The 27,340-nt window shown below is 52.5% G+C and overlaps 1 protein-coding gene across 1 annotated transcript in view; it reads right to left on the minus strand.

Annotated features, from left to right (window-relative positions):
- The window catches only part of ADCY5 (adenylate cyclase 5), a gene marked incomplete at both ends in the record, with an annotated part of 157,862 nt that overhangs the window by 15,737 nt on the left and 114,785 nt on the right, over positions 1 to 27,340 (minus strand). Inside the window, 10 exons of the mRNA XM_080696862.1 lie at positions 1,027 to 1,191; positions 1,631 to 1,747; positions 10,837 to 10,924; positions 13,351 to 13,448; positions 15,303 to 15,447; positions 16,190 to 16,212; positions 20,292 to 20,432; positions 22,796 to 22,937; positions 23,761 to 23,919; positions 26,400 to 26,527. Of these exons, the coding sequence (XP_080552988.1) occupies positions 1,027 to 1,191; positions 1,631 to 1,747; positions 10,837 to 10,924; positions 13,351 to 13,448; positions 15,303 to 15,447; positions 16,190 to 16,212; positions 20,292 to 20,432; positions 22,796 to 22,937; positions 23,761 to 23,919; positions 26,400 to 26,527 (1,206 nt within the window). The remainder of the gene's footprint in view (positions 1 to 1,026; positions 1,192 to 1,630; positions 1,748 to 10,836; positions 10,925 to 13,350; positions 13,449 to 15,302; positions 15,448 to 16,189; positions 16,213 to 20,291; positions 20,433 to 22,795; positions 22,938 to 23,760; positions 23,920 to 26,399; positions 26,528 to 27,340) is intronic.

Genomic DNA, 27,340 nt, shown 5'->3' on the forward strand with positions numbered 1-27,340 from the left:
AGGCCGCCGCACAGGACAGCGCCGGGGGCTGCAAGCCTGGCCCTGCTGCTTGCTAGCCAACTGCGTGTGGAGAAGCGCAGCAACCAAAGCGCCTGTGCACTGCGCCGCTGGATCCACGCCATCCTCTCAGGAAGGCTTCGTGACATTTGGGGATTGTTAGTTTGTGGTACTGGGGTTGAACCCGGAGACATTCTATCTTTGAACTACACCCCCAGCCCTTTTTATTTTTTATTTTAAAACAGGGTCTCGCTATATTGCTGAGAGTCTCACTAAGCTCTGAGGACCACAGGTGTGCGCCACCACGCCTGGCTCTCAGTATTAATTTTTAAACTCAGGTACATGTAGTTATCTGTAGTTTAAAGTTTCTTTCGGGGTGGTCAAAGTGTTCTAAGGAGGATGGCTGTACCAATTTGTAAATTCACTAAAAATTACGGAACTCTACACTTTGAACGGTTATTGACAGTGAGTGATACTGGCTTGGGGTTCGGTTCCCTTTACTCCCCCGGGTGCCGGTTGACCCCAATGACCGGAGCTCGGGTGGGCTCTCCAAAGGCAGCGTCAGGCCTGCTGCAGAGGCAGGAGGTCTAGAAAGGTTCACTTTGGGTTAGGAGCATGAACTCTGGAGCCTTACAACTTTCATGAGGGTCCTAGCTCTGCTGCTTACTAGCTGTGTGACCTGGCAAACGAAGCAGCCTCTTTGTGCGTCAGGTTCTTTATCTCTATAAAGGAGATGACACAGTACCTGTGTCATGGGGTTGCTGTGAGGATCCACTGAACGCCTGTATGTCAAGCGCTCAGCGGTGTCTGGCACATGGGGAAGCATGACGTAGGCAGTAGCTGTGCTGGCATCACTGCGGAGGCTGCCACATCCTCTAGTGTCTGGCGTGTGGGCGTGAGAGTCTTGGGGAAGGCAGCCTCTAGAATGGCGGGGACCTTCCCTCGTCCTGTCTGGAGCAGCCCAGGGCCAAGTAGGGGAGGCCAGGAGGGGCTGTGTCTGCTCCCTGCCCAGCCCTGCCGGCCTGGTACCTCGGGGAAGTTGCAGTTGGGCCACTGGCCGCCGCAGAAGCCCTGCTCGTCGCCCAGGCTGTAGTTGAAGGCCGACTCCAGCACGTGGCAGGCATTGACCTGGCTCGCGCTGATGTTGTGCTCCTCCGCCAGGCAGTCCACCAGGTCCTTGGAGTTACACATGAACTGGGGGTGGAAAAGAGGGGCAGCGAGTAGGTCAGCCCCTGGGGGTCGAGGCCAGGCCAGCGGTGCCAGCCCGCCCTTGTCTCAGGCCAGCCTCACATGGACCCAGGACAAATCAGGAGCCTAGAGAGGCCGAGGACGCAGCAGGGTTTGCTCAGCGCCCTGGCTAGCAGGAGGGCGTGGCCGGTGGGCTTTCCTGAAGTGGCACCCCAAATCCGCCTGGGGGATGTCCCCTGTGCTCTGACTGGCTTTTTCAGCCAGGAGAGTAAGGAACTAAAGCCCAGTGTGAGGTGGTAATTTAGCAATCAAATCTGACCCCAGGCCTGAGGTGAGACAAGAGTTTCTAGGAACCCATGTTCCCAGCCCATGCTGCTGGGCACAGAGCGCTGCTAGGTTTCCCCCATGGGGCTGGGGAGGCTCTGGGAGCACCGGAGCTACCCACCAGGTTGACAAACGCCGACAGGAACACCAGGGTGATGGTGAACACACCGACCAGGGTGCTGTTCATCTTGGACCGCACGATCTTCCTGGAGAGAATCTGCAGTGGGGCGGGGAAGAGCTGGGGGGGGGGGAGCAGCACTCAGTGAGGACCACACACAGCTCACCTGTGTCCTGCGGAGCCCCTGTAGCTCTGCAAACAGCGGCACAGCTATGCTGGCCGGGGGTGGGTGTGCTGGGGCACGCACTGGTGAGGAGGCCGGGCAAAGAGGGGATGCTGATCGATCAACAAGGGGGGCTGGAAAGGCCTGTTTGTCTTGGGCAGTTACTGTCAGGGAGGAGCTGTGGGTGGCAGCTAAGGAGCCATGGAGGGCCCTGACTCTCCAAAGGAGGCTTGGGAAGGTGTCTAGGAAGGAGCAGGGCCTTGGGGAGGACCTGGAGTTTGGAGGAAGGGGCGCAGGATTGGGTGAGTTTTTCCTTCAGCATGAAGCTCCATGGACCTCATCCAAGCATTGCTATTTATTCTTCAATGTGACACACCACATCTGCTCGAAGACCTGCTGCAGTTTTGGTAATTAAATGATCAGCATCCTCAATCCCACCCTGCCACCAGGTCTGACACAGCCGGCCCTGCACACCATGTCCTCCTTATCGCCCAGGTTAGCAAAGGAGCTGATGGGGAAGCACGGCAGTGCACGTGGCTCCCCACCCCTACCTGCCCGACTCTTCCCGGTGAGCCCTACTTGCAGCAAACATTCCAGATGTCCTATGGAAACCTCCAAGGACAGAGGCTAGGGGAGAGAGCACTGGACAGGAGGCAGGAAGCCTGGGATCTGGGCGTGGCTTTTTCTTTGCAAACCTAAGCAGGCTACATCCCCCGTCTAAAGGCTCCCCATTTGTAGGCACACTCTGAATTTTGTGGTAAATGGAACAGGCCTGTACCTGATGTGCTCCAATCGTGGGCACGGGGCATCCTGTATGTTCTTGCTCAGTGTGCCAGACCATTAGGCTTATACCTCCCCTGATACTGAGTTTCTGTAGTTGGTCACACAGATGACTAAGGAGGTCATGGGGCCACAGCATGATCACTGCGTAGCCGCTCATTCCCAGTGGGGGAGGGGGCTGCCTACGTGCTACAGTGTTAGCTCAAAACAGTGCTAGTCCCTTGATGCAGTGTTCCATGGCCACGAGCCAACACACTGCAGGCACAGCGTCCCTGGGGGCCCACCACATTGCACCCACGGGACTTTAGGGGCAAAGGGAACCAGTAAAAAATGTTATGCCCATGCTGCTGGCTGTTCCACAAGTAATAGTTGTCTCTGACCTAGGAGTCTCGTGTTTTCTGTCAGCGTCCATGAAATGTACGAAGCTAATTTATGAGCTAGTAAGCAGGGTAAAATTAAGCTGCAGATGTGATTCACAGTTCCCGACAACACAGAAGTGCCCTGCTCACCCTGGTCGTGGGCATTGGGCTGGATGTGTATAAAGGGAAGTGGTATCTGTCTTGCCCATTCCAGAATTCTCCTTCTAGCAAGGCCACTTCCAATTTAGCAGAGGAAAAAAGGGGACCACAGGGAAGGACAGACCACACACAGGAAGGGCTACAGGTTGAGAGAAGAAGGCCTTGATTTCCATCTCCACAGGCAGCTCCCAGTATTCACAGACAACAGAGCCAGTGGCGCTGTTCTGGAAAACACTTTCCTCTGGGATAATAAAGGAGACATTCTGGCTGAACCTTCTCATGAGCAGAAGGAAAGACAGGCACCATACACAGAACATAAACTTGGATTAAAATCCTGCCTTTCAGACACTGAGTCCAGAGTAAACCTGTGTACTTATGGCCCAGTGATTCTGACAACAGTACCAGGATGATCCACTGAGGAAAGAACGGTTGTTTCCACAAATGGAAACGCAATAGAATGAAACTGGGTCCCTACCTCAAACCACATGCAAACATGAACTCAAAATGGACCACAGGCCTAAATGTAAGTGCTAAAATTATGAGACTTTTGGAAGGAGAAAATATGCAAGTAGATTTTCATAATTTTGTATCTATATGATTTTTCCCTTGACTTTGGATTAGGCAATGGTTTCTTAGAGATGGTATCCGACATGCAGGCAAAAAAATTATTTTTTAAAAATTGGGCCGGGCATGGTGGCGCACGCCTGTAATCCCTGCACTTGGGAGGTGGAGACAGGAGGACTGCGCAGGTTCGAAGCCAGCCGCGCGCTGGTTTAAGAGACCCTGTTTTAAAAATATAAAATAAGTCTGGGAGTGTAGCCCAGAGGTAGAAGGGCTTCCAAGAACCCCAGTACCACCAAAAAAAAAAAAAAAAAAAATTGGACTTCACCTAAATTAAAAATCATTGTGCAATAAGTAACAATGTCAAGAAAGTAAAAAAGTGTTGGTAAAGATGTGGAGAAATTGGACCCTGGCACTGCTGGTGGGAATGTAAAATAATGCCGGTGCTGTAGAAGGCGCTCTGTTGGTTTCTTCAAAAATTAAACATGAGCCCGGTGTGGTGGTGCACGCCTGTAATCCCAGTACTTGGGAGGCTGAGACAGGAGGATCGCAGGTCCAAGGACAGCCTCAGCAACTTAGTGAGGCCCTCTGCAACTTAGTGAGACCCTGTTTCAAAATAAAAAATAAAATAGGGTTGGGGATGTAGCTCAGAGGTAGAATGCCCCTGGGTTCAATCCCCAGTACCATAAAAATAGAGAATTACCATATGACCCAGCAGTTGCACCTTCTGAGTATAGACCTAAAATAACTGAAAGCAAGCACTTGTAGAGATGGTTGTACATCCATGTTCTTAACAGTACTATTCATAATAACCTAAAGGTGGAAACTACTCAAATGTCTATTGATTAAGGGATAAATAAAATGTGATATAGCCACACAAGGGAACATTATTGAGCCATACGAAGAAGTGACAGCCAGGTGTGGTGGCGCACGCTTGTAATCCCAGCATTCCGGAGGCTGAGACCAGAGGATTGTGGTTTAGACAGCCTCAGGTACTGAGTGAGGCCCTGTTTCCAAATAAAGAATTAAAAATAGGGCTGGGGGTGTAGCTTGGAGGTTGAATGCCCCTGGGTTCCATCCCCAGTACCGGGAAAGAAGAAGAAGAAGAAGAAGAAGAAGAAGAAGAAGAAGAAGAAGAAGAAGAAGGAGGAGGAGGAGGAGGAGGAGGAGGAGGAGGAGGAGGAGGAGGAGGAGGAGGAGGAGTGGTGGTGGAGGAGGGAGGAGGAGAAAGAAAGAAAGAAAGAAAGAAAGAAAGAAAGGTAGATAGATAGATAGATAGATAGATGAGGGCTGGGTGTGTAACTCAGAAGTAGAATGTCCCTGGGTTCCATCCCCAGTACTGCCAAAAAAAAAAAAAAAAAAAGGAAAGAAAGGAAAATCTGTTATGTGCTATGATATGGATGAACCTTGAAACTGTGTGGTGTGTGTGTGAATGCATGTGCATACTGGGGGTCTAATGCAGGGCCTCTGTCATGCTGGATAAGCACTCTACCACTCCCAACCTGATATTTACATTTTAAAGAACTTTAATCCCAGTACTTGGAAGACTGAGACAGCAGGACTGTAGGTTCAGGGACGGCCTCAGCAACTTGGTGAGACTCTTAGTAACCTTGTGAGACCCTGTTTCCAAAACAAAAAATTAAAAGGATGGGATGTAGCTCAGAGGTAGAATGCTCCTGGGTTTATTCCTGAGTCTGTCTGTCTGTCTGTCTGTCTGTCTGTCTGACTCTCTCTCTCTCTCTCTCTCTCTCTCTCTCTCTCTCTCTCTCTCTCTCTCTCTCTCACACACACACACACACACACACACACACACGTGTTACCAATTAGAAAGTCCTTGCTTCCTATTGAGGGGATTTGAGGTTTCACAGCTGGAGAAAGTGTTTTGGCTCTAGGTGAGGATCTTACTTTCAAATGGTATGACAGATGGTTTCATATCTTTGGCCATTTAAAATTTTGCCGTTTCATTCTCCCATCCCCACCCCCTATTGCTTAATCAGTTTCAGTTCCCATCACCCTATCCTATCCATGACTGCTGAAGGGCTTCCTTCATAATTTTGCAACTACCAAGGCAATGAATAATTTAGGTGAAGGTTATTAGTAGATGCTAGCTAGAGCTTTCCTGTTAAAAGGCAGTTGGGGAAGAGGATAGTTAGGCCCATGGGCTTCCGGGCGATATAGGACCAGGAGGCCCATAAGGGCCACCTAGAGGCCATAGTCAGCACTGCAGGCTACTAAAAATGTAGCTCTAGTAGCTTATGAATGGCTGAGTATGTCTTGAGTGGCTACAAGCCTACTTCCCTTGGCAGCGTTCAAAAAGACCTGTCCTTGACTTTTAAACCTCAGTAGAAACCCAGGAACTGAAGTCTAGAGAAGATTCCACATCCTGCATGGCTCATCCATAACTATAAAGTTCGTCTGTATGTGGACCTCAAATTCCAACTTCACTAACCCGGATGTAGACCTTAAGGCTCTTCACTGCAGGCAGAGGTGCTCTAGGGCTCCCCAAGGTACAATCGGTCCTGGACTGCGAGGTTACTGAGAGCCACTTGAAGCCTGCTACCAAGTGTAGCTCAGAAGAACTGATTTTTTAAAAACGTAAGTTTAGAACCAGTACATTTCCAATCTGGTTAATTCAAATATACACACCATGGCCAGGTGCAAGGGCACACTCTTTCCCAGCACTTGGGAGGCTGAGACAGGAGGATCGCAGAGGTTCAAAGCCAGCCTCAGCTACTTAGTGAGGCTCTCAGCAACTTAGTGAGACCCTGTTTCCAAATAAAGTATCAAATAGGTCTGGGAGTATAGCCTGGAGGTAGAAAAGCCCCTGGGTTCCACCCCCAGTACCACAAAAAAAGAAAAACTAAAAACAAATCTACACACCTGAAAAGTGGGAGTGGGGTCAACTTAATAAACCATGGTTGAGGGAAGGGGCCATGTTGATGCTGGCTTCTTGGAGTGTCTCTGGTCAAATTGATGACTTCACTATGTCCCTGGCTATGTTATGGGGCCAGAGGATTACAGAAGTGAAAAAAAAGTGATGACACTGGCTTTGTTTTTTTGGGTGCTGGAGTTTGAACCCAGGGGCATTCTACCTCCAAGCTACACTCCCAGCCCTTTTTATTTTGAAACAGGGTCTCCTTAGGTTGCTGAGAGTCTCACTACTTGCTGAGGCTATCCTTGAACCTAGAGTCCTCCTGTCTCAGCCTCCCAAGTACTGGGATTACAGGCATGCACCATCACGCCTAGCTGAACTACCTGTGTTTAAATCCCAACTATAACCAATTCCTAGCTCATAGCTTAGAGATAGCTGCCTAACCTCTCTGAGCCTTAGTTCCTTCATCTGCAAAGTGGATCTAATAACAGACACCTTTAGAGGCTCAGGAAACACAGCTCGAAATGGCTTAGCTGGGATCTGGGCCCTGGACTGACTGGCTTGAAGGCTATGGGAAGAGCCTATGTAACATAAATCTCCCGGAACGAAAGTGGTTTCCATCCCCAGTGAACACGGGTGTGGCAACAACATATCCTTTCCTTAAGAAACACAACAGGTACCAGGCACAATCTCAACATATGCCATTTTCAATATGATCCACATTAAAAAAAAAAGAAAAAGAAAAAGAAAAAGAAACACACAACAGGCCCGGAGCAGGCTGCTGGGAAGGACAGAAGGCACCCAGGGGAACAGAGCCCAGTTGTGCAGACCCTAATTTAGAAACTGTAGGAGGTGGAGGGCTGCAAGGTGGGCCTGATGCATTTGGGCTGCAGGGAGGGAGTGGGCTCTTTTGGTGACTACACAGAACAGACAGCCTAGAAATCTGGTCAAGGACCCCAGGGCCTCAGACAAGCAGGTTCATCAACAGGACACAAAGAGGAAGCCTGCAGCTTGGAGGATGAGGGGGATATCCATACGTGTGCGCGCACATATCCACATACACACACTCACTGCTGTGTAACTGAGTACTCCCTGGCTCCCGCATCCTCCTGGGTAGACAACTTGACCTTCTGCATAAGAGCATGCTGATGAGCAGGAGGCCCAGCTCGGTGTGGAGGAAGGTCGAGCCCCCTCTGCCCTCTAGGTAGTACCAAGCCTGCAAGGCTTCACAAAAGGATGGCCCAGAAGCTACAGGGAGACTGATGCAGACGCTGGAGCTGGGTAGGAGGAAAGGGGCTGCGCTCAGAAGATGGGAGTGAGCAGATCATCGCTGGCGGCGATCAAACACAGGCCTGCCCATCCCTTGCAAGGGATCCAGCCTTGGAATAAGAGATTCCAGCCTCAGATGGGTGGCGGGGCTCCCTAGCCGCTCGGGCTCCTTCAGTTCTGAGAGTCTCTGAGTCTGTGGGCAGCACAGTAATGGTGAAAAGGGTTTAACGAGGTCTTTTCCAGGAAAGTGGTCTGGGGTCATGGTCAGCACTGAAGCCGAGGGAGGGGAGTAGGGTGGTGTACAGGTGTACACCTGACCACATCATGGGAGGAGAGACTCTGGGTTTGGTCTTTCAGCCAAGGTGTACTAGCTGGAAATGGCCATGGCAGGTGGTATCGTGCAGGGGAAAGAGACGTCTTCCCCTCTTCACAGACAGGCCTCCAGAGACATGTGTAAGCCATGGAAGACACTGGAAATGGAATCGGGGCAGCTCCAGCTTACCAAGGCCACCAACAGGAGGCAGGGAGTCTAGGTTATAGCTAAAGATGGTGGACTACATACAGCCTTGATTCTAGTTTGAAGAGGCCAAGTTTATGAAACGAGTGACTTTGCCTCAACTTATAAAATAATTAACTTATTTGTGGTGCTGGGAATTAAACTCAGAGCATTCTACCTCTGAGCTATACCCCCAGCCCTATTTTATTTTTTGTTTTGAAACAGGGTCTCTTAGTTTGCTAGAGTCTCACTAAACTGTTGAGGCTGTCCTCCAACCTGAAATCCCCCTGTCTCAGCCTCCCAAGTATTGGGATTATAGGCATGTGCCACCTCACCTGGCCATAACTTTATTTAAAAAAAATAAATATTCATTTTGGGATTCAGAAAAAAAAAAACTTACAGGCAGCCATTTTAACTATGGTGTGCTTTTTATTGTTGTTTATTTGTTTGTTTTGGTGGTACTGGGGTTCCTGGAAACCCTTCTACCTCCGGGCTACACTCCCAGACCTATTTTATACTTTTTAAATTTGGAAACAGGGTCTCTTAAGCCAGCGCGGCTGGCTTTGAACCTGCGTGATCCTCCTGTCTCCGTCTCCCAAGTGCAGGGATTACAAGCGTGCGCCACCACGCCCGGCGTTGGTGGTTTTTTAAAGGTTACTCTGACCTTTCTTTTTTTAATTTTTGTGCTGGATTAAACCCAGGGGCATCCTATCTCTGAGCTATACCCCTAACCCTTTTTAATTTTTAAAATTTTTGAAACAAGGCCTTGCTAAGTTGTTTAGGCTGGCCGCGAATCTGCAATCTTCTCATCAGCTTCTCAAGTACTAGAACTGCAGGTGTGTGTCACCGTGCCCAATAACTTTTTATTGTGGTAAAATATATACACCACAGTATTTTCCATTTTAGCCATCCTAAGTGTGCCATGCAGTGGCATTAGCTACATTCACAATATTGTGCAACATTCATTGCTAGTACTTCCCAAACCCTTTTAACACTTCAAGTAGAAACTCTGTACCAATTAAGCAGCAGAGAAGCTACTTTCTGTGTCTATGACTTTGCCGTTCTAGATATTCCACGTTAGTGGAACATACAATATGTGACCTTATGTGGCTGGCTTCTTTCACTCTGAGTAATGTTTTTAAGATTCATCTGTGCGATAGCATATAATGGCTTGTCATTCCTTCTGTAGTTGAATAATTTTCTATTGCAGTTATATTTTTATTTTGAAACAGAGTCTCACTAAGTTGCGAAGGATCTCACTAAGTAGCTGAAGCTGTCCTTGAACCTGCTGCCCTCCTGCCTCAGTCTTGCAGTCCTGGATTATAGGCATGTACCATGTACCCAGCTACATACCCTATTTCTTCTGTCCATCCACCTGTTGATGGACATAGGAGTTGCCTTCACCTCTGGCTACTCTATGATGTCCTTTTATAGCCATGGGAGGAAGAACATGGAACTGTCCACTGGGGACAAAGCAGGGGTGGGGTGTGTGGCAACAGGGAGACCAAAGGCAGGAAGGGACTGGACACAGCAAGAGAGTGGCTGTGTCTTGGAGGAAAGGGTGGGTGATGGGGAGAGGCAGGGAGGCTGGGGTCACTCCCACCCAGACCTGCTGAGCGACCCCTGCCCAGGGTAGGCTGAGGAACTAAGGTTCCTGACCCCAGTTCACGGAGGCCTTGACCATGAGGCGACTAAGCAGCTAACAGGCTGAGGCAGGGCCTTGTCTGGAGGGTGCAGAGAGAAAGGGACTTTGTAGGTGACAATGGTCCCACTCCTGGAGGAGGCCAGGGTGCTCATGGGGAGTGTGCAGGCTCATCGGCAGGGCCTGCTGCAGCGCAGCCAAGGTGAGCTCCACGTGTGCGTCAGGGCGGAGCAGAGGATGTTGGGCAGGCACTGCCACAGGGACAGAGAACTACCCTCAACCCCAAGCCCCAGGAAAGGAGACAAGGGACAAGCTGGGTGGGCAGGGCACAAGGACTGGAGTGAGTCTAGAGGAGCCAGAGCAGCCTGGCTCACGTCACACTGAGGGGCAGCCTAGACAGGCGACGTGGCTGCCCGGGAGAAGCCGTGGTAAAAAACAAAACAAAGCAAAGCAAAACAACAGAACAGAGCCACGGTCCTGGTCCTGGACTCACGAGCCAGCTGTGTGGCCGCTGGGAAAGAGCCATCCACGTGACGGGCCCCATGCCCACACTCTGAGGACCCTCGGGGCAAATTCCAGGTCCCTGGGAGCTGAGGGCAGGGTCCAGAGAAGTCTTTCCCACTCTCAGCCAGAATTACTGACTGCTGCTCCATGGGAGGCTTTGTGCAAGGTGCCCCCTGTCATCCCTCCAACTGAAGCGGCCTGTGTTGGCACCCTCTCCCTGCAAAGATGCACCGGGGTGAGTAGGTGTCGTGGGAATAAGGTTCTATGGGCAGACTCCCACCTCCTGCCCCGGCAGTGCCAGTCAAGAGTGGTGGCCCAGCACCACGCCACCCCGTGCCATGATGAATGAACTCCAGGGCTAGGAAGGGCAGGATGAGGGCGCTGGCTCCGTCGGCTGGACTCACCTTCACGCAGGAGTAGATCACCGACACAAACACCACCATCGTCAGCAGCAGGAAACAGGTCAGGTAGAAACTCAGCATGAACATGGAGCTGGGGAGAGAAAGCCAAGAGGGAGCTACATCCAGGGGTGGCTGGGCCTCCCCAGGGCCTGCCCGGAACGCAGGCCCTAGGTCCCCAGGGCCTGTCCCCACAGCTGGGAACCCGAAGCTGCTCCGCACCCTGCAAGCCCACTGCCTGGTCCTTCCCAGCGCTCCTGAGGAGGTGTACACAGCCTGGAGGCCCACACGGTGCCCAGGTCCAGGACGTTGACTCCAGCCCTTTCTCCCCACCCTCCTGTCCCCTCCGGGATGGGGAGAGCAGCCCACAGCTGGAATGGAGAGCCGGTACCACCTGATCCATACTGTGCCTAATTCTCAGCTTCACAGGAGTGCGTCATTTAACTTGGGAGAATCCACTCTAAAAGCCACCCGGGTATTCAGTCCACATCATCACTTGAGGCTTGATAAATAACTGCTTGATAAATAACATGTGGGTGTGATGAATGGCCTTCGTCTATAGAAGTGTGTCTGTCAGCAGTCCGGCCAGCCACTCTGAGAAATCTGGCTGAGGTGTACATTCAGGTCAGTCCCTAAGCCCTGCCCCCTTCATACTGCCAGGTCCCTCCACAAGTCCTGCTCAGCTCTGTTCCCCGTTCCTAGCCAGCTCAGCAAGGCAGTGTCCAGGCCTCCCTCTACCCCTCCTTCCTCTCAGAGGCGGATCTCGGGCCACTGTGGGTGGAAATGCACAGACCAATGAGCTGCAAGTGCCTCTCCTTCTCTTGTCCTCCGGCCAAGGCCTGGCGGGGGCAGCACACCCACCATGCCTCCAGGTGGCCCTTCAAGGGGGAGAGTGGCCTGGGGATGCCGGGCACTGTTAGCGGCAGAGGCCCTGGGAAGGAGGGATGCCCCAGGAGGACTCCGTGTCTCTGTTCCAGGCATCCACACGAGCCAGCACTTAGCAGCCTCCAACAAATGGAACAAGAGAAAAGAATTCTCTTCAGAGGGAAAGAAAGCCTTTTAAGTGGCTTTTAAGGCTTCCCTAGAGAGGAGACAGCTGGAGAACAACCTCAGTCAACGCTCAGCCACTTGAAGCTGTGGCCAGAGGAGGGAAGGAAGCCACTGCAGACAGAGCAGGGAGCCAGGAGGGCTCAGCCCCAGGCAGGGGTGCCGGGAACGGCAAAGAGGCAGGACGGCGCACTCCAGCCAGGGAGCGTCAGCCGCAGAGGGATGAAAGCCTGGGGTTGCTGGTTGCTACGAGCTCCATGCCAGTAAGGACCATGGTCCCTCTGCCTCCACACAGCCTCGGTGCAAGTAGAGGGGGCTTAGCTGCACAACCAGTGTCTGGTTGTTACCTGAGAAGTGTCATGGTAGATACAAAGGTAAGGGGCATCTTTTTGTCAATAAGTGTCATAAAAATAAAAGAAGTGAAGGCATAAGATGTGCTGAGTCAAGTGCCTCCTGATATGACGCGTTGAGGACACGCCATCCCTCCTGTGTGAGTCTTACCAAAATGCACAGTTCCCAATCTGGTCAGGAGAACGTCAGACACACTCAAATTGTAACACTCTACAAATTAATTGGCCAGGAATCGTCAAAAGGTCCAGGGTCACGAAAGATAAGCAAAGGCTGAGGAACTATCACAGCTTGTAAGGGATGAAGGAGATACCCCAACTAAATGCAGGTGGGACCTCAGACTGCCTCCTGGAATGGAGAAGGGGCGTCTTGGAAACTGATTAAATTAGAATATGGCCTATAGATTAGTAAGCAATATCATTGCTATGTGAATTTTCGCATATCACTTTTCTATATATTTGAATGATTTCATAATAAAAAATAAAAATTTGTATATTTACATACATCTACAAAGTTATATAGGCATACACACTGCATACTGCATATGTATCTCAATAAATAGGGCAGTTCTGTCTGTCTCCTATGCATGACTCCAATGTGAAGGACTATTTACTAAACTGCATTTTCAGAAGCCACTGCCCCCTTCCACGTGGTCCTCACAGAGGCCAAGCCTCTCTCAGCAACTTGGCCAGTCCTCAGCAAAGTTCAGGTGTGCCTCTTTGTGACAAGTGCTCAGAACCTGACAGCCATTCTTTGAGATACCCACAATAGTGAGAAACCTTTATCTTTTGAAGGTGTGTTGATTTTTCTGCACAATTCCAAGGTTACACAGGAGCCAGCCTGGCAGATACGTGGGTGATTTAGGTTGGGTACTGAAGGTGGGATGAGAGGATAGGGTGATGGAAAGGGGGTCTCTTGTGCAGCTGAGTGGCACCCAATAAGACGTTTCCCATCTGGGCATGAGTACTTCCCCCCAAGCCTAGATCCCAGGCTTCCTAATTCCACCAAGGACACATCAGGAAACTTTTCTCCCTGCCTGAGCAAATTTAGTCCCAACTCCTTCCTCTACTCTCTTAAACAAGCAGTTCTCTCAGAGCATGGAGCCCGGCGGGGCTGGGTACTTACTGGGGTACGATGGCAATCTGGACAAAGCAGATGAAGAGGAAGACGAGCGAGGCACAGGCCACATAGGCACCAAATCGGTCATCCACCTGCTTGGAGTACTGAGAGAGGAGGAGCACAGGGTGAGGGCAGAGCTCCAGCCTGTCAATCCCAAACACCCAGCGAAGACCTGAGACCCAGAGGTGGACTTAGATCACCAGAAGCCAGGCCAAATCCTTGTAAGGTGGTGCTTGGAGGAGGGCACTTGAGACGGACTTGGAAATATATCAAACCAGAAACTTTTTGCAGGCCAGGCCACTGTCAGAGTAATTCATAATGATTATGCTATAAATTACTGACACTATCTATCTACATCATTCTTGGCCCTCCTCACAACAGCCTAGAAGTAAGCACTGCATTGCTGTTGTTTCTACTTAGCATACTGGGGGCTCAGAGAGGCTCCAGGACTTGTCCAGGTCACTCCCAAGGTCTCAACTCCCAGCCTCAGCTTCTCCCATGACACCAACCAGTTATGCTCTTGAAAGTTGGTGCTGACATGATCACCCAGGGCAGAAGATACACGTGTAACTCAGGCCTGTCTACTTCTCTTGTCAAAAAACAGCTTTGGAGCCAGGCATGGTGGCTCACGCTTGTAATCCCAGCATTTGGGAGGCTGAGATAGGAGGATTGTGGTTCAAGGACAGCCTCAGCTACTATTTAGTGAGGCCCTTTGCAACTCAGTGAGACACTGTTTCAAAATAAAGAATAAAAAATAGGGCTGGGGTATAGTTTGGAGGTAGAATGCCCCTGAGTTCCATCCCCAGCACTACAAAAACAAAACAAAACAAAATAAAAAAATAGGTTTGTTCTGCTCATTGGGTATTCTTGTTTAATATCAATGAGCACCAAGCTGGGGTGTGTGTGTGTGTGTGTGTGTGTGTGTGTTACTGGGGGATTGAACCCAGGGTCATTCTATCTGAGCTATACTCCAGCCTGTTTTATTTTGTTGTTGTTGTTGTTGTTGTTGTTGTTGTTGTTGTTGTTGAGCCAGCATGGCTGGCTTCGAACCAGCGCGATCCTCCTGTCTCCACCTCCCAAGCGTGGGGATTACAAGCGTGCACCACCACAGCCGGCTAAACTCTTTATTTTGAAACAGGGTCTCACTAAGTTGTGAAGGGCCTCACTAAGTAGCTGAGGCTGGCTATGAACCGACCATCCTCCTGTCTCAGCCTCCAGAGTATTGAGATTACAAGCCTGCGCCACCATGCCTGGCTTATTATTATCTTTGTTTTTTATTTTGGAAGAAGGTCTCACTAAGTAGCTGAGGCTGGCTGCAAACCTGTGATCCTCCTGTCTCCACCTCCCAAGTACTGGGATTACAAGCGTGCACCACCACGCCTGGCTCCCAGCTAGTTTTAACTGAACGCTGGGGAGACCCAGGACACAGTGCAAAGAGCACCGCCCGGCCAGGGTGTGACTCTGGCTGCACATCCCGCTGGACCCCCCTGTTGCTACTTTACTGGGTGGCCCAGAGCTTTCCCACCCCAGCCTAAGGAGATGGGACAGAGCATCATGACTGCTCCTTCCAACTTCCACACCTGGAGCTTCCAGCGTGCCCCAGGCAGCCAGCTGGCCCTATAATAACAGCAAGAGCAACACACACAGCAAACAACATTTACTGAACATCCTCTCTGAGGCAGATGTTATTTATTATGCTTTATAAAAAGAGAACTCGTTCTATCCTCACTCCAATCCTAAGGTAAGTATGTTAAATGTCTGTTTTTTAGATAAGGAAACTAAGCTTCAGAGAGGTTAAGATCCAGCCTTTCTACCCAAAGAAGTCTCTCTAGAACACCCATCTCCCTGGGCAGCAGAGCATCACGTGTGGGGAAACCAACGCAACAAGAAGTGGCTCCTTTCACGGTGCTGGCAGCAGGGGACTGCCCTGTTGCCTGTGCCTCGTCCAGGTGCCATACCTTCTTCTCTAAGTCAGGCTCCCTGAAAGTCAAGAGGAACTTGCGGACATGCTCAGACCGCAGCCTGTCGATGCTCCTGGCGTCGATGGCCCGGCCCAGGAACTCATCCACTTCATCCTCGGGGTTTGCACTTTCCTGGGCATTCCTGGGGAGCAGGAGACACACACCCAGACAGGCTGAGCACCAAGGCACCTGAGGGGGTTGGGTCTGCACATCCCCGAGCTCCTGCTCCTAACTACACATGCAGGGAACACTGCCCCCCTCAGCCCGCTCCTGGAGGGCCTCGCAGCCAATGACTTAGCACACTGCGGTATGACTGTAAACTACTACAGGAGATCTCACTGCTTTTCCTCTTCACAAAGCAGTCCCTGCTCCTTGCCATCTAGTCATCCCCTCCTCCTGAGACAAAGGCTGAGGTTGGAGGGTGGTCTTTCTACCTGGGCTCAGGCTTCTTGGAAAATGGGCTTCGTGGTCTCTGGATGGTGAACTGAATAATCCTATTCTTAGGGCACAGCCTGGTCCTTGAGTGGAGTTTCTGAGAGTGCTGAGTATCGGAGAGTGGAGGACAGGAGGGTGTGCCCTCGGGGCACTGGGCATGGTCGGGCCCTACCCAGCAGTGTGCCACGTCTGTGTTTCCTGTGTACATGTGCACAAGCACACCCAGTGGACATGGAATGAGCCGTGGGGGGCCAGGCCCTTGACCAGGTAGGCTGGCCTCCTGGGCGGCTCTGGCCTGTCTGGGGACAGCTGCTGACCATCTGCCGGCCGTGGTGGGCTCCTCTGACCCTCAGCTAAGACTGTCTGTGGGATCACGTTTCATGACTATGGGGAAACAGCGCTAAGGCAGAACTGGGTGGGGCAGGAATAAACAAGGGCTTATTACTCACTTGTCCTTGGGGTCTTCGAAGCCCTAAAGAAGAAGGGGGAGACAGAGAGAGGACTGTGAGAGAGACAGTACTGAGGACACTCTAGGCACACTCCTGTGTGTCCTGCTCTGTAGCCTCCCGCCCTCCTCCACCCTTCCCGCCTTCACGTAAATACAGTGGGCTTCCTCCAGCTGCGCCACAGGCTCCGTGCTGGATGCTGGGGCCACTGGCTCTCACTCCACCCACTGCAAAGTCCCTGTGTCCAAGCACAGGCTGCCTGGTACTCACCACCTGCACACATAGTTACTTGCTTTTTTGGTATCTAAGGACCAATGTATTTCTGGAAAGCTGGAGTTGGCCAGAGACTCGGCAGTAAGGAGCCCACCTGCAGGCTGACTGCTGTTCTGTTCACTTGGGCAGAGGAGAGGTGGCGGGCAGGGAGGACAGGGCCCTAACTGATCATCAAAACCAAAGCCCTGTTGAGAGAGTTCATCTATGAATTCTCCAAGGGGATAGGTGTCTGTCAGGGTCTGAGCAGCTGTAGGGGAATGGAGAGTACCTCCGGTGGAAAGCAGGGGAGCCCAGGTGGTGACAAGCAACCTGGGCTAGCAGTTCCAGAAAAGGCTCAGGTTGCCAGGACAAGGACAGGGGTTGATCCCTTGTCTCTGTGACCCAGTGTGGAGCACTGCTGGGAAAATATGAAGTTTAGTAAATGCTGGGGTGACTGAACAATCCAAATGGATGCACTTCTCTTCATTCCTACTCAGGACACAGCTTGAAAACACAAAAACGGCTTGTTCTTTCTCCTGAGCCAGAGCTCCAGATACAGAGACAGACATGGCATCCATGTGGCATCGAAGCATCTGCCTCAGTTGCACCCCCAGCTGAGGCTTCTAGAGCCTCGTAATCTCGGGGAAACACATCTAAGGGATCAACTTCCTCCAGTACTCTGAGCTCCGGGCGCCTGCACCCACAAATCAGACCCTTCTCATCCTTGGAGAATCCCAAGGCCCTCCCCCCAGGCTGCGAGACCTGCCCGCCTTTGCCCTCCCAGCCCTAGTGGCAGGAGTGGGTGCTCTGTCTGGGGCAGGCCCATGCTGGATGGTCTCAGGACCCCTTGGAGGACAGCATGGCTAGAAGCGGGGAGCTGGAGAGGGGGCCCTGCAGAAGCCTGCTGTGAGGCACCGACACTCTAAGATCCATCCCACGAGCCAGCAGCAAGTTTACTGTGCAACCCAGACCAATGGCGCTTGATTGTACATATGCCTGTCTCTCCAGCTCAAGATATCCTGTGGTTTTGTTTTTTGCAGGGAGGGTCTGGGGACGGAACCCAGGGGCATTTGATCTCCGAGCCACAACCCCTGTCCTATATTTTATTCTTTATTTTGAAACAGGGTCTAAGTTGCAGAGGGCCTCACTCAGTAGCTGAGGCTGTCTGCGAACCGTGATCCTCCGATCTCAGCCTCCCAAATGCTGGGATTACAGCGTGCGCCACCACACCCAGCTCCGAAGTATTTTAAATAGACATGTTTCTGACTTTCTCCGATGTCCCAGTATTGGTCATCTGCTTAGGTGGGTGTTGGGCATCCATTTTTCCCTCCTGCGGAGTGGGAGCTGGGTCCATTCTAGGCACACAGGATGCTGTGTCAATGTGCAGAGCTGGACCTTGATGGGACATTTCATGGGTAACAGGGCAGGAAACATTGGTCCACACACTACTGCAGTGGAGTCACTGAGAACACAGTCCAGGGCTGGGGATGCAGCTCAGAGGCAGAGTGCTTGCCTAATGTGCGTGAGGCCCTGGATTCCATCCTCAGCAGGAGAAATAAAAAAGACTAATGCAGCCCGGCAGACTGAGAGAAGCCCCAACCGGGTGCACGAGTGCTAGGATAAGGGCCCCTCCGGCTTTCCCAGCCTGCTGGTCCCAGCAGGGAGTGTGGAGCTCCCTGGCTTGGTAACCACAACCCAGTCCACAGGCTTCCCACCATCGGTCTGATTAACCTTATTAGCAGACTCATGACCTGTGTGACCGAGCAGAGACCAGCACAGCTCCCCACAGCATGTCAACAGCTGTGTAAGAGCTGAGTAAAGACTTAACAACTGAAACTGCTGACCGCACGCTAGTATCTTTCTCACTGCAGTTACTGCTTCATGGAATCCCAACTCCTCCATCTTCAGTGGGCTGTTTTTAAATTTTTAATTAATTAACTACATTTTTGGTGCTAGGGATTAAACTTAGGAGCATTCTACTTCTGAACTATACCCCAGCTCTATTTTACTATTTTTTTTTTTTTTAATTTTGAAACAGGGTATTGCTAAATTGCTGAGGGCCTCATCAAGTTGCCAAGGCTAGCCACAAACCTGCAATACTCCTGTCTCGGCCTCCTTCCTATCCAGGGATGGGGTGTCTGTGGCTCCCTGGTGAATAAGCTACGGCAGGCCCCTGGCACAAGAATCCTACTTTGTAATGCTGGGATTACAAGCATGCACTATCAGGCCTGGCTCATGGGCTGTTTTTGTTTTTGTTTTGTTTTAACTGATTAAAGTTATGGGATCTACTCAAACATTTCTGGCAAAGTTTAACACCAAAAGCCAATGGCCTGCATGACCACTGCAGGAACCATCTCCATCCCAGGTTGGGGACACCCAGGGGACAGGCTGGGGCAAGACAAGAGGCCATGCTTTGATGCCAGCATCCTCAGGGAACGCCGGGCCAGCCAGGAGAAGCTGTGCTCTTTGCACAGGCAGCAGCGAGGCTACAGGACCGGCCTGCAGTTCCCCTTCCCGCTGGCTGGGTAAAGCAATTAGCACCAGGAAGAGCCTTCCTTTCCTGCACCTTTCTCCCCTGAGACTGTCCCCCCCCCCCCCACAGCCCTTCCCGCGAATTCTTCCAAGGCTCCCAGTCCTGACAGTGATGAATCCATCTGTCAAACCAGTGCTTATAATCAAACTGCTTCCTTTAGGATTCAAAATGACTGAAGATGCAGCGTATACTAAGGGCCACTAAAAACCAACATCCCCAGGACTTTATACAGAGGATGTGATTTACCCCCAGGTCTCGTTCCTGCTCCACCTCTCTCCTCCCTTTCCTGCCCCTCTCTTCCCTGGGACCCAACACCTCTCCAGCTTCCCTTCCACTCCCTCTTCCCTCCTCCCCTCCTTTAGGCGCCTGGCTCTTCTCTGCCGGAGGCCCTCAGAGTCTGACTCTCACCCCTTCTGCAGCAAGGAAACTTAGCTTGACCCATAGACTCCAAACGTGGGGATTCCTGTGCTGGTGGTCTGCTCCACCTTATTCACAAGGGAGCCATAGACACCCCACTCCTGGCGCTGTCCCTCCCTCAGTGAGGGCGACTCCCACCTGGGAGTCAGGTGCCCTTGAGCTGAATGGTGGCCAAGCTCTTGACACAAAGAGAAGACGCTTCCTGTCCCCCCATCCTCTGCTTCGCCCTGCCCCCACTAAATCCATCTTTCTGTCAGTGCTTCAAGAACCCAAGTGCATCCTGAATTAGCCTATCCCTAGTGTGTGCGGTGACAGCTGAGAGCGTCTGTAACCTGAGGCAGGCAGGGTGCCATGAGGAGAGGTGACAGCCCTACACTTGGGGACCAGAGTCAGCGGGAAAGGGGGTGCTTCTCAGCACAGAGGGCCAAGGGGACCATCACCTGGCACTTTCCAGAAAGCCTTGGGAGGGTTTCTGAGCCACTAAGCCAAAAGACAAGGTTTTAATCACCTGGGAAAGCAGTAGGTGCTGGAGGAGGGTCGGGAAAGCCAGTGTCCACCCAGGCCCCAGAGCCCCACCAGACAGTGCCAAGAGCCAGCTGGAGGCTCCACAGGACCCTGGAAGGGCCTGCTACCACTGGCACTGGCTAGCTCCGCCAGGAGGGAGGGAGAGAGAGGCGCTACAGCCAAGCTTAGCATGCAGAGAGATGTCAGGACTCATGGGGGCACCCGGGGCCAGAGCAGGCGCTCAGCAATTAGTCCAGCTGAAGTAGCCTTAACTCCCGCTTCCTTCTAGGGCTCTTGGGATTTCCTCAGGCAGCTCAGTGGGCTGGGGTCAGCCCGCACACCCCCAGGGGCCCCAGCCCTGGAGTGTGTTGCCTCTGCAGCCGCCCGCCAGCCACTCACCATCCGCTTCATCTCCTTGGACACCTGGTTGCCGCCCAGGTGGTTGTAGAAGGGCCGCTCGGCCCCCCAGTGTGGCGGGTTGTGCCCAATGGAGTTGGTTCTCTGGCGGTTCATCTTGGCAATCATGGCCTTCTCTTCTTTCTGAGGAGAGACACAGACATGGTAGCCCATGGGCAAAGCCACCAGAGGAACCAAGTGGGATGCTCCTCATTCCTCCCCGGAACCAGCACCTGGCCAGGTAGGGGCTCAGGCGGCCACCCTTGCCTTTCTGCACAGCCCAGCCAAGCCTCAGTGGTCTGTCCAGACCCCAGCGCCTCACAGCCAGCACCCAGCGCCAGCCCTGGCTGGCCCAGGTGAGAGCGGAAGGTGATAAGAGCTGTCTAGGAAAAAGCAGGGGGCGTGGGCGCACCTGTCATTTGCAGGTATTCTCCCTATGAGTTGGACCACAAGATTCTATTTTGCCTCTCAAAACCAACATCCTTCCCCCTTGACAGCCTAAGTTCCCAACGGCCTGAACTAATGCACTGCAGGGTGCTACCCCCTCCCGGAGGGGCCACTCCATGGGGGGTGGAGGGATGAGCCCCACTGCCGGTCTTCCAGGCAGCCAGGCCAGCTCAAGGCTGGGCCTCCCACCCTGCAACTGGCAAGCTATGGCGTCACAGCTGCCTCTGCCCATTGGCATGTGGGGGCTCAGCACAGCGTGGAGCTCCACTGCAGCCCTCGGGCTGGCCAGAGTCTGGGGCTGAAGGTGCCCAGGGGCTGATGAGGGAAAGAGGACCTGGGACTCCAGTGTCTACTTGGCTTCTCCAAAGTAGGCATGTTCTAGCAGAGAAGGCAGGAGAGCAGGCCCCTGCTGCCCAGAATGTAGCTCCAAAGAGGAGTGGCCCATTGAAATGGTGGGATTCACAGAAGAAATACAGAAATGGAAACTAACCAGCACGCTGGGCCAACACTCTCCCCACATTTCTGTCTGTCTGTCTGCCTTTCTAGCCATCCAAATGAGCACCAGAGGTGGAGAGTAAGAGGCCTGTGGTGGCCCTCACTCAGCAGGTGTGAGGCTGAGGGGCACCTGGCCTGCTCTGGCCAACACTGCTGGGAAGACGCTGTCCCCTCTCCATCTCTCTGTCCTTCTGGACCACCACTTGTTCACTACAGGAACAAGACCAAGGGAACTCACAGTAGGAAGGGGAACTAGAGGCTTTGTGAACCAGGGCCCAGAGGGAGAACGAGAGAAAAGGGAGGAATTCAGCTCATTCACACACTGGCCAAAGAACCAGAAAATGTTTAGGATTGTGCCGGCGAAGTTGTGAGGAGCTCTGCCCAAAGTGCCCAACACTCTGTCCTCTTCCTGCTGTCTGGAGGGATCTGGCCCGGCTCCCAGCCCTGGCAGGCCTGCAGCCAAATTCCCCTCCAGGGGTGCAGGGAGAGGTGCCTGCTGAGGTCCCTCTCAGGTGGGCACCTGCCTTACCTTCTCTACTTCCTCTTAAAACTCTACCTGCTGTTATCTAAGACTTTCTCACAGCTATTTTGTCTTCTAATGTCTTGGGAAAAGAAGTAGGGAACTTTTCTCTACCAAAGGCACGGACCAGCAGAAAAACTCAGTGGAACAACTTTGAAGTAAAAGGCATTTTCATTCAGGGAGAAACACAAAAACAGTTTCCTTGTTCAAGAACATAGAACATAACACTATTAAAATAGAACAGTGAGGCCAGGCGTGGTGGCGCACGCTTGTAATCCCAGCATTTGGGAGGCTGAGACTGGAGGATCGCTGTTTGCAGACAGCCTCAGCTACTTAGTGAGGCCACCTGCAACTCAGTGAGACCCTATTTCAAAAAACAGAAAGACTAAAAAATAGGCCTGGGGGTGTAGCTCAGGAGCACAATGCCCCTGGGTTTCATCCCCAGCACTGCAAAACAAACAAACAAACAACAAACAAACAAACAAACAAATAAAATAGTGAAGTCTGCAAATAATTCAGCTTTAGACTTTGTCAAGTGTGGTCTAAGACAAAGGAGTAAAAGGTAAGAGACTAGAAAGTGAAAAAGGGTGAAAGGCAGAGGTTCAAGAAACAGATATATAGACATCGGCTGAGAGATGCCGATCCATACATATCTGAAAGAGGGAGACAGAGACACGGACAACCACTTAGGAGAAGGAAAAAGGAGAGGAGAGGAGAGGCGGAGAGAAGACTTGGCAAGGGCAGATGTCCCTGACGCTCGCCGCCACCCCGTGGCCTTCCGAGGCATCGTTCCTCCCTGATCTGAGGCCTGTTGCGTTTCTGCAACAGAAGCAAAGTGAACATATTCCCTTTGCCACTGGCCTTCGTGAGGCCTCCCTCCCTCTCTGATCCTTCCTAAGATGCAGAAGCCATGGCCCCTTAGGGAACTCATAGCTTTGTTCAAGGGAGGAAGAAGAGAAGTAGCAGCCCAAGAAAACCTTCCTCCCCAAAGGAATGGAGTCCCAGCCCCCAGCCCCCAGGCCCCCAGGCCCCCAGACCCACAGACCCGCTTCTGGGTGCAGCGCAGGATGAGGAAGGTCTCAATACTGTGCTCCTTGAGGTAGGCGTTGCGGTCGCCCCCACAGCCTGGCTCCACCTCGTAGTCCCCATTCAGGTAGTTCAGTGTGGCCTTGGTGATATGGATGCGTCTACAGGTGGGATCAGGGTGGGAGGGCAAAAAAAATGCAAGCTCAGAAACCCAGCTGTCATGCAAAAGCAAACTAAAACCTTTGGTTCAAAGACAATTAGAATCCCAGGGCCCCAGTGTGCACCCCAAACTTGCAGGGCCTCCCTCCCATAATCAGGACGATGCTCAGAGTTCCATTTCCAGAAAGCTTACCCCCACCACCCACTCCCATCTCACACCTCACCTCTGAGCACAGGCTCCTATGCCCGCCTGTCCGAGAACATGGCCTCAGCCTAACAGACCTCTCTCTGCTGCTCTGAAGCCAGTAATGGCTTCTGCTGACGGCAGGTCTGGGTCCAAATCCCCAGCCTGGCATCCACAACCTCTTAACACAGGTACCTTCTCTCAGTCAGCCCTGGCCAGCCATCAGCTCTACTCTGGTCCTTGGAAATAAATTCCATTTCCCCTACCTGTGCCCTCCCTCTGCCCAGGGGCTCTCCTCACCCACCCTGTTCATCTGTCCCGGCCATCTAGTAGTCCCCAGGCTGCCCCATCCTTTACTTCCTCTGTGTCCTGTCCATCCCAGAAATCAGCTTTCCTCCTCTAGAGCTGGTCTCCACCTAGCACATCTCACCAGCCACCATTACACCACGTGGTGGTGTAAACATCTGGACAAAGGCAGGTTCAGCCCACACTCCCTGCAGCGTGCCCACGGTGTGGTGTAAGAGCCAGGCAGGTGGAGGAGTCCTACTTCACTTCAGGGGCCCGCCCGCCTGCTCATGGCAGCCCCCAGGGTGGATGGGTGGGGGGAGGCTGGACCCTGAGCCTTGGCCCTCACTACTCACCCAGCCTTGCCGCCAGCCTCCATGTGGTTGGCCAGCGTGACATCGTTAGACCAGACATCGAACTGCCACTTCCTGAGACCAAGGACACCGCAGTGTACTCGCCCGCTGTGAATTCCCACGCGCATGTTCACGTTCACCCCTGTCACCTCCCGGACCAACCTGGGGATGGAGCAGGGGTAAGGCTGGGAGAGGGTCAGGGGCCAGACACACAGAGTGGGGATGAGGCTGGAAGGTGGGGCTGGGGGAGAGCGTGGGGAGGTGCGGGGGTCAAAGAGGCAGTTCTCTCTGGTCCAGAATGTCCAACCTGAAGGGCGCTGGGGGCAGGGTCTTGATGCTCAGGGGCACTAACCTAAGAGGTGCTACTCCTGTCTTGGCCACAAGGTGGCGTGGCACCTCACACTAAAACCCACTGCCTGGCCTCCAGAGAGCACCTCTGGCCCTTACCACCTTCAGTCAATTCGACTGTATTTAAAGTGTATTCAAGTGTTAACTTGAATCTTATGGGGAAGCTCCAGCCACTCCAAACTCCAGCCATAGTGCTCTATGGTGTTTGCATCATCTGTTTCTTGGATTTATGCGTGTTGCTGCTTCCCTGGCGCAGCAGGATAGAGAAAGGTGGTTTAACCAGCTTTAAGGAAGACGCACTCCTTAAGGGCTCAGGACAGAAGGGGAACCTGGGCAGGTGCAGGGGCCTGCTACATGTACCACCTCCCCAGGGATCCCTGGTAGAGCAGGCAGGCCCACTACTCAACTTCCTGTGCTGGGGAGCACTGGGAGAAAGAGTGGGTGGATGTCCACAGTTTGTACTTTTAGGGTCCAGGAACCCCTGACACCCTGGATGTGGGCCCAGTGCTCTGACGTGGCCTGCAGGGCAGGAGCAGCCCTGGGATCCCGCTTCCCACCCCACCCTATCACCAAGGGGCTGCAGCCCTCTGCCGGGAAGAGTCATGTCACCCATCATTTCTGCTGCTCTGGGATCACGGTGAGCACTGCTGTTGAGTCTGACCCTCCATCCCCAATGCCTGTCGCCTAGGACTACGACACCTCATGCTGTCTTTTCTCCAGTACGACTTCCTGGTTGAGGCCCCTCTCTATCCCTCAGTGGAACTGACTCCCCACTCCCCCAGCAGTCTTCCTCTCTCACCTTGTGTCTACACGGCACACCTGAGAATTGGGAGTCCTGATCCCTGCCCCTCCGTAGACTCTGCTTCTGTTCTGGGCGAGGCACTACCCAGCCCAGGCTTGGTGGGGGCACCGGGTGAATGGAACTGAGTCAAACCAATGGGCCCAGCCCCTTCCTGCCGGCCTCTCACCTGGCTGTCTGTCTTTCCTTTGCCTCTGTCCAGGCTACTTCTCTCTTCTTTTCTTTTCTTTTTTTTTTTTTTTTGGTGGGGGGGTCTGGGGATGGAACCCAGGGGCATTCGACCTCCGAGCTACACCCCCTGCCCTATTTTTTATTTTGAAACCGGGTCTCACTGAGTTGCAGAGGGCCTCACTAAGTAGCTGAGGCTGTCCGCGAACCACGATCCTCTGGTCTCAACCTCCCGAATGCTAGGATTACAAGCGTGCACCACCACGCCCGGCTCCTTCTCTCTTTTTGATGGTCTTGGGGATTGAACTTGGAGGCATTCTCTCTCTCTGAACTATACCCTCAGACCCCATTTCTTTCTTTTACTTTTTGTGGTACTAGGGATGGAACCCAGGGACATTGTACCTCTAAGCTACACCCCCAGCCTTATTTTTTTTTCTTTTAGTCTTTTTATTTTTTGAAACAGGAATTCATTGAGTTACGAAGGGCCTCACTAAGTAACTAAGGCTGGCTACAAACCACGATCCTCCGGTCTCAGTCTCCCGAATGCTGGGATCACAAGTGTCCACCACCATGCCTGGCCTCCCTGTTTCTAATTTTTGTTTAAAACAAGGTCTTGCTAGGTTGCTGAGAGTCTTGTTAAGCTGTTGAGGCTGGTCTTGAACCTGAGATCCTCCCGTCTCAGCTTCCCAAGTACTGGGATTATAGGTGTGCGCCACTATGTACGGATCTGTCCAAAGTTACTGAACCTGGGCACAAGCTCTGCTCCTCTGGCTTGACATGTGAACTTGGATAACCCAGCTTGTTTAATGACCAAGGCTCCTTCCATGTCCAGTGGTGGTCAGGAGCCGGCCCAAGAGCCTTTTTTTTTTTTTTCTATTGAACACAGGAAGGATGGAATCTCTCAAAATGGGAAGTGCTGTGTTTGAATCGACTTGCTAGTATTGCCCTGGGGAGCTACTGAGCCCAACTCTCCCATTTGGAAGGAAATAGAGCCAGTGGGTTCTACCCTGTTGGGAGTTTGCAAGAAGACACAAATCGCGGGCAGGCGAGGCCCTCACAGGGCATGGCCATGCCTGCCCGCTTCTCCTCTGCCCCCAGCCTGCAGAGTCCTCCGCCCCTCAGCCGCCCTAGGGCCAAGCTCCCAGGTGCCAGAGGCGAGGAGCCCTGGGAAAGAAACTTTTGAAGGCTAGAGGTGCAAATCCAGCCTCCAGTTTGAATGGGGGCTCTTGGGAGACAGCTTCACCCTCTGCTTCCCTGACTCCCTCAGTCCTGCCCGTCAGTCAGTCATTCCCGGGCTATGGGACAGTCTCCTGGAGTGGACACTTACGAGATGGCCTCGATCATGTCCATGCCCATCTCCACGCAGCAGTGGGCATGGTCGGCCCTGGCTTCAGGCAGGCCCGAGACGCAGTAGTAACAATCCCCCAGGATCTTAATACGTAAACAGTGGTTCTCCTGGAAAGCAAATAAATTTTAGAAATTAAGAATAGTGGGAAAGGGAAGTGAGAGAGAAAGATGGGAAGCGAAAAGATTCACCTCGTGCCTGGAATAACTTGCCTTTTAGGGTGGTGAACACAGACCCAGTCCCAGGGCTCTGCCTCGTCCTGGGCCAGGCTTTATCAGGAGGCATGGGGGAGGCGGGTGGGAGCCCGGGACAGGCCGAGCTGCCCTCACAGAGGCATTCCAGCTTCCTGGGCCAGGAGCTGTGCTCCACCACTGCTCAGGGAGGTGAGCCCATGCCTGGGTGTGAGCCTTTCCAGTCCTAGTCCTTGTCCCGGGAGCACAAGCTGACTTGGTCCAGGATTTTATTAGTAGTTTTGATTCTTCTTATTATTAAAAAAGACTGAAGCAGGCAGAAATGAGATTGGGCCAAAACCTTGCCTAACCCTCAGCCTGTCTGAGATTTTTATCAAAGAGTTCTGCTAAGCCAGCAAGCACAGGCGGGCCAGAAGCCGCGGGGCCAGTGGCTGCTGCTGAGTGACAGGTGCTACAGGGTCAGCCCAACAGGACGCCATCAATCCATAACTGGAAATGGGATGGACTGTCACTAATCATCAATTACAAGCTGTCCAATCCTGCTTCCCAAATTACTCCATGAAGCCTGGACTATGAGACTCAAGTCCCCCTGTGGTCCATCCCAAGCCCAGGCAACTGACCCGTTCATCCTCTTTAAACTCAGGGATGGAAGCCATCGGCTAGTGTGCCAGAGACCCTGGACAGGCCCTGACTGGACCGGCGTCTTGTCTAAGCCCTGGCCTGTCATCCTGT

This window comes from Muscardinus avellanarius, assembly GCF_963383645.1.
Source record: "Muscardinus avellanarius genome assembly, chromosome: 5".
Classification (NCBI taxonomy): Eukaryota; Metazoa; Chordata; class Mammalia; order Rodentia; family Gliridae; genus Muscardinus; species Muscardinus avellanarius.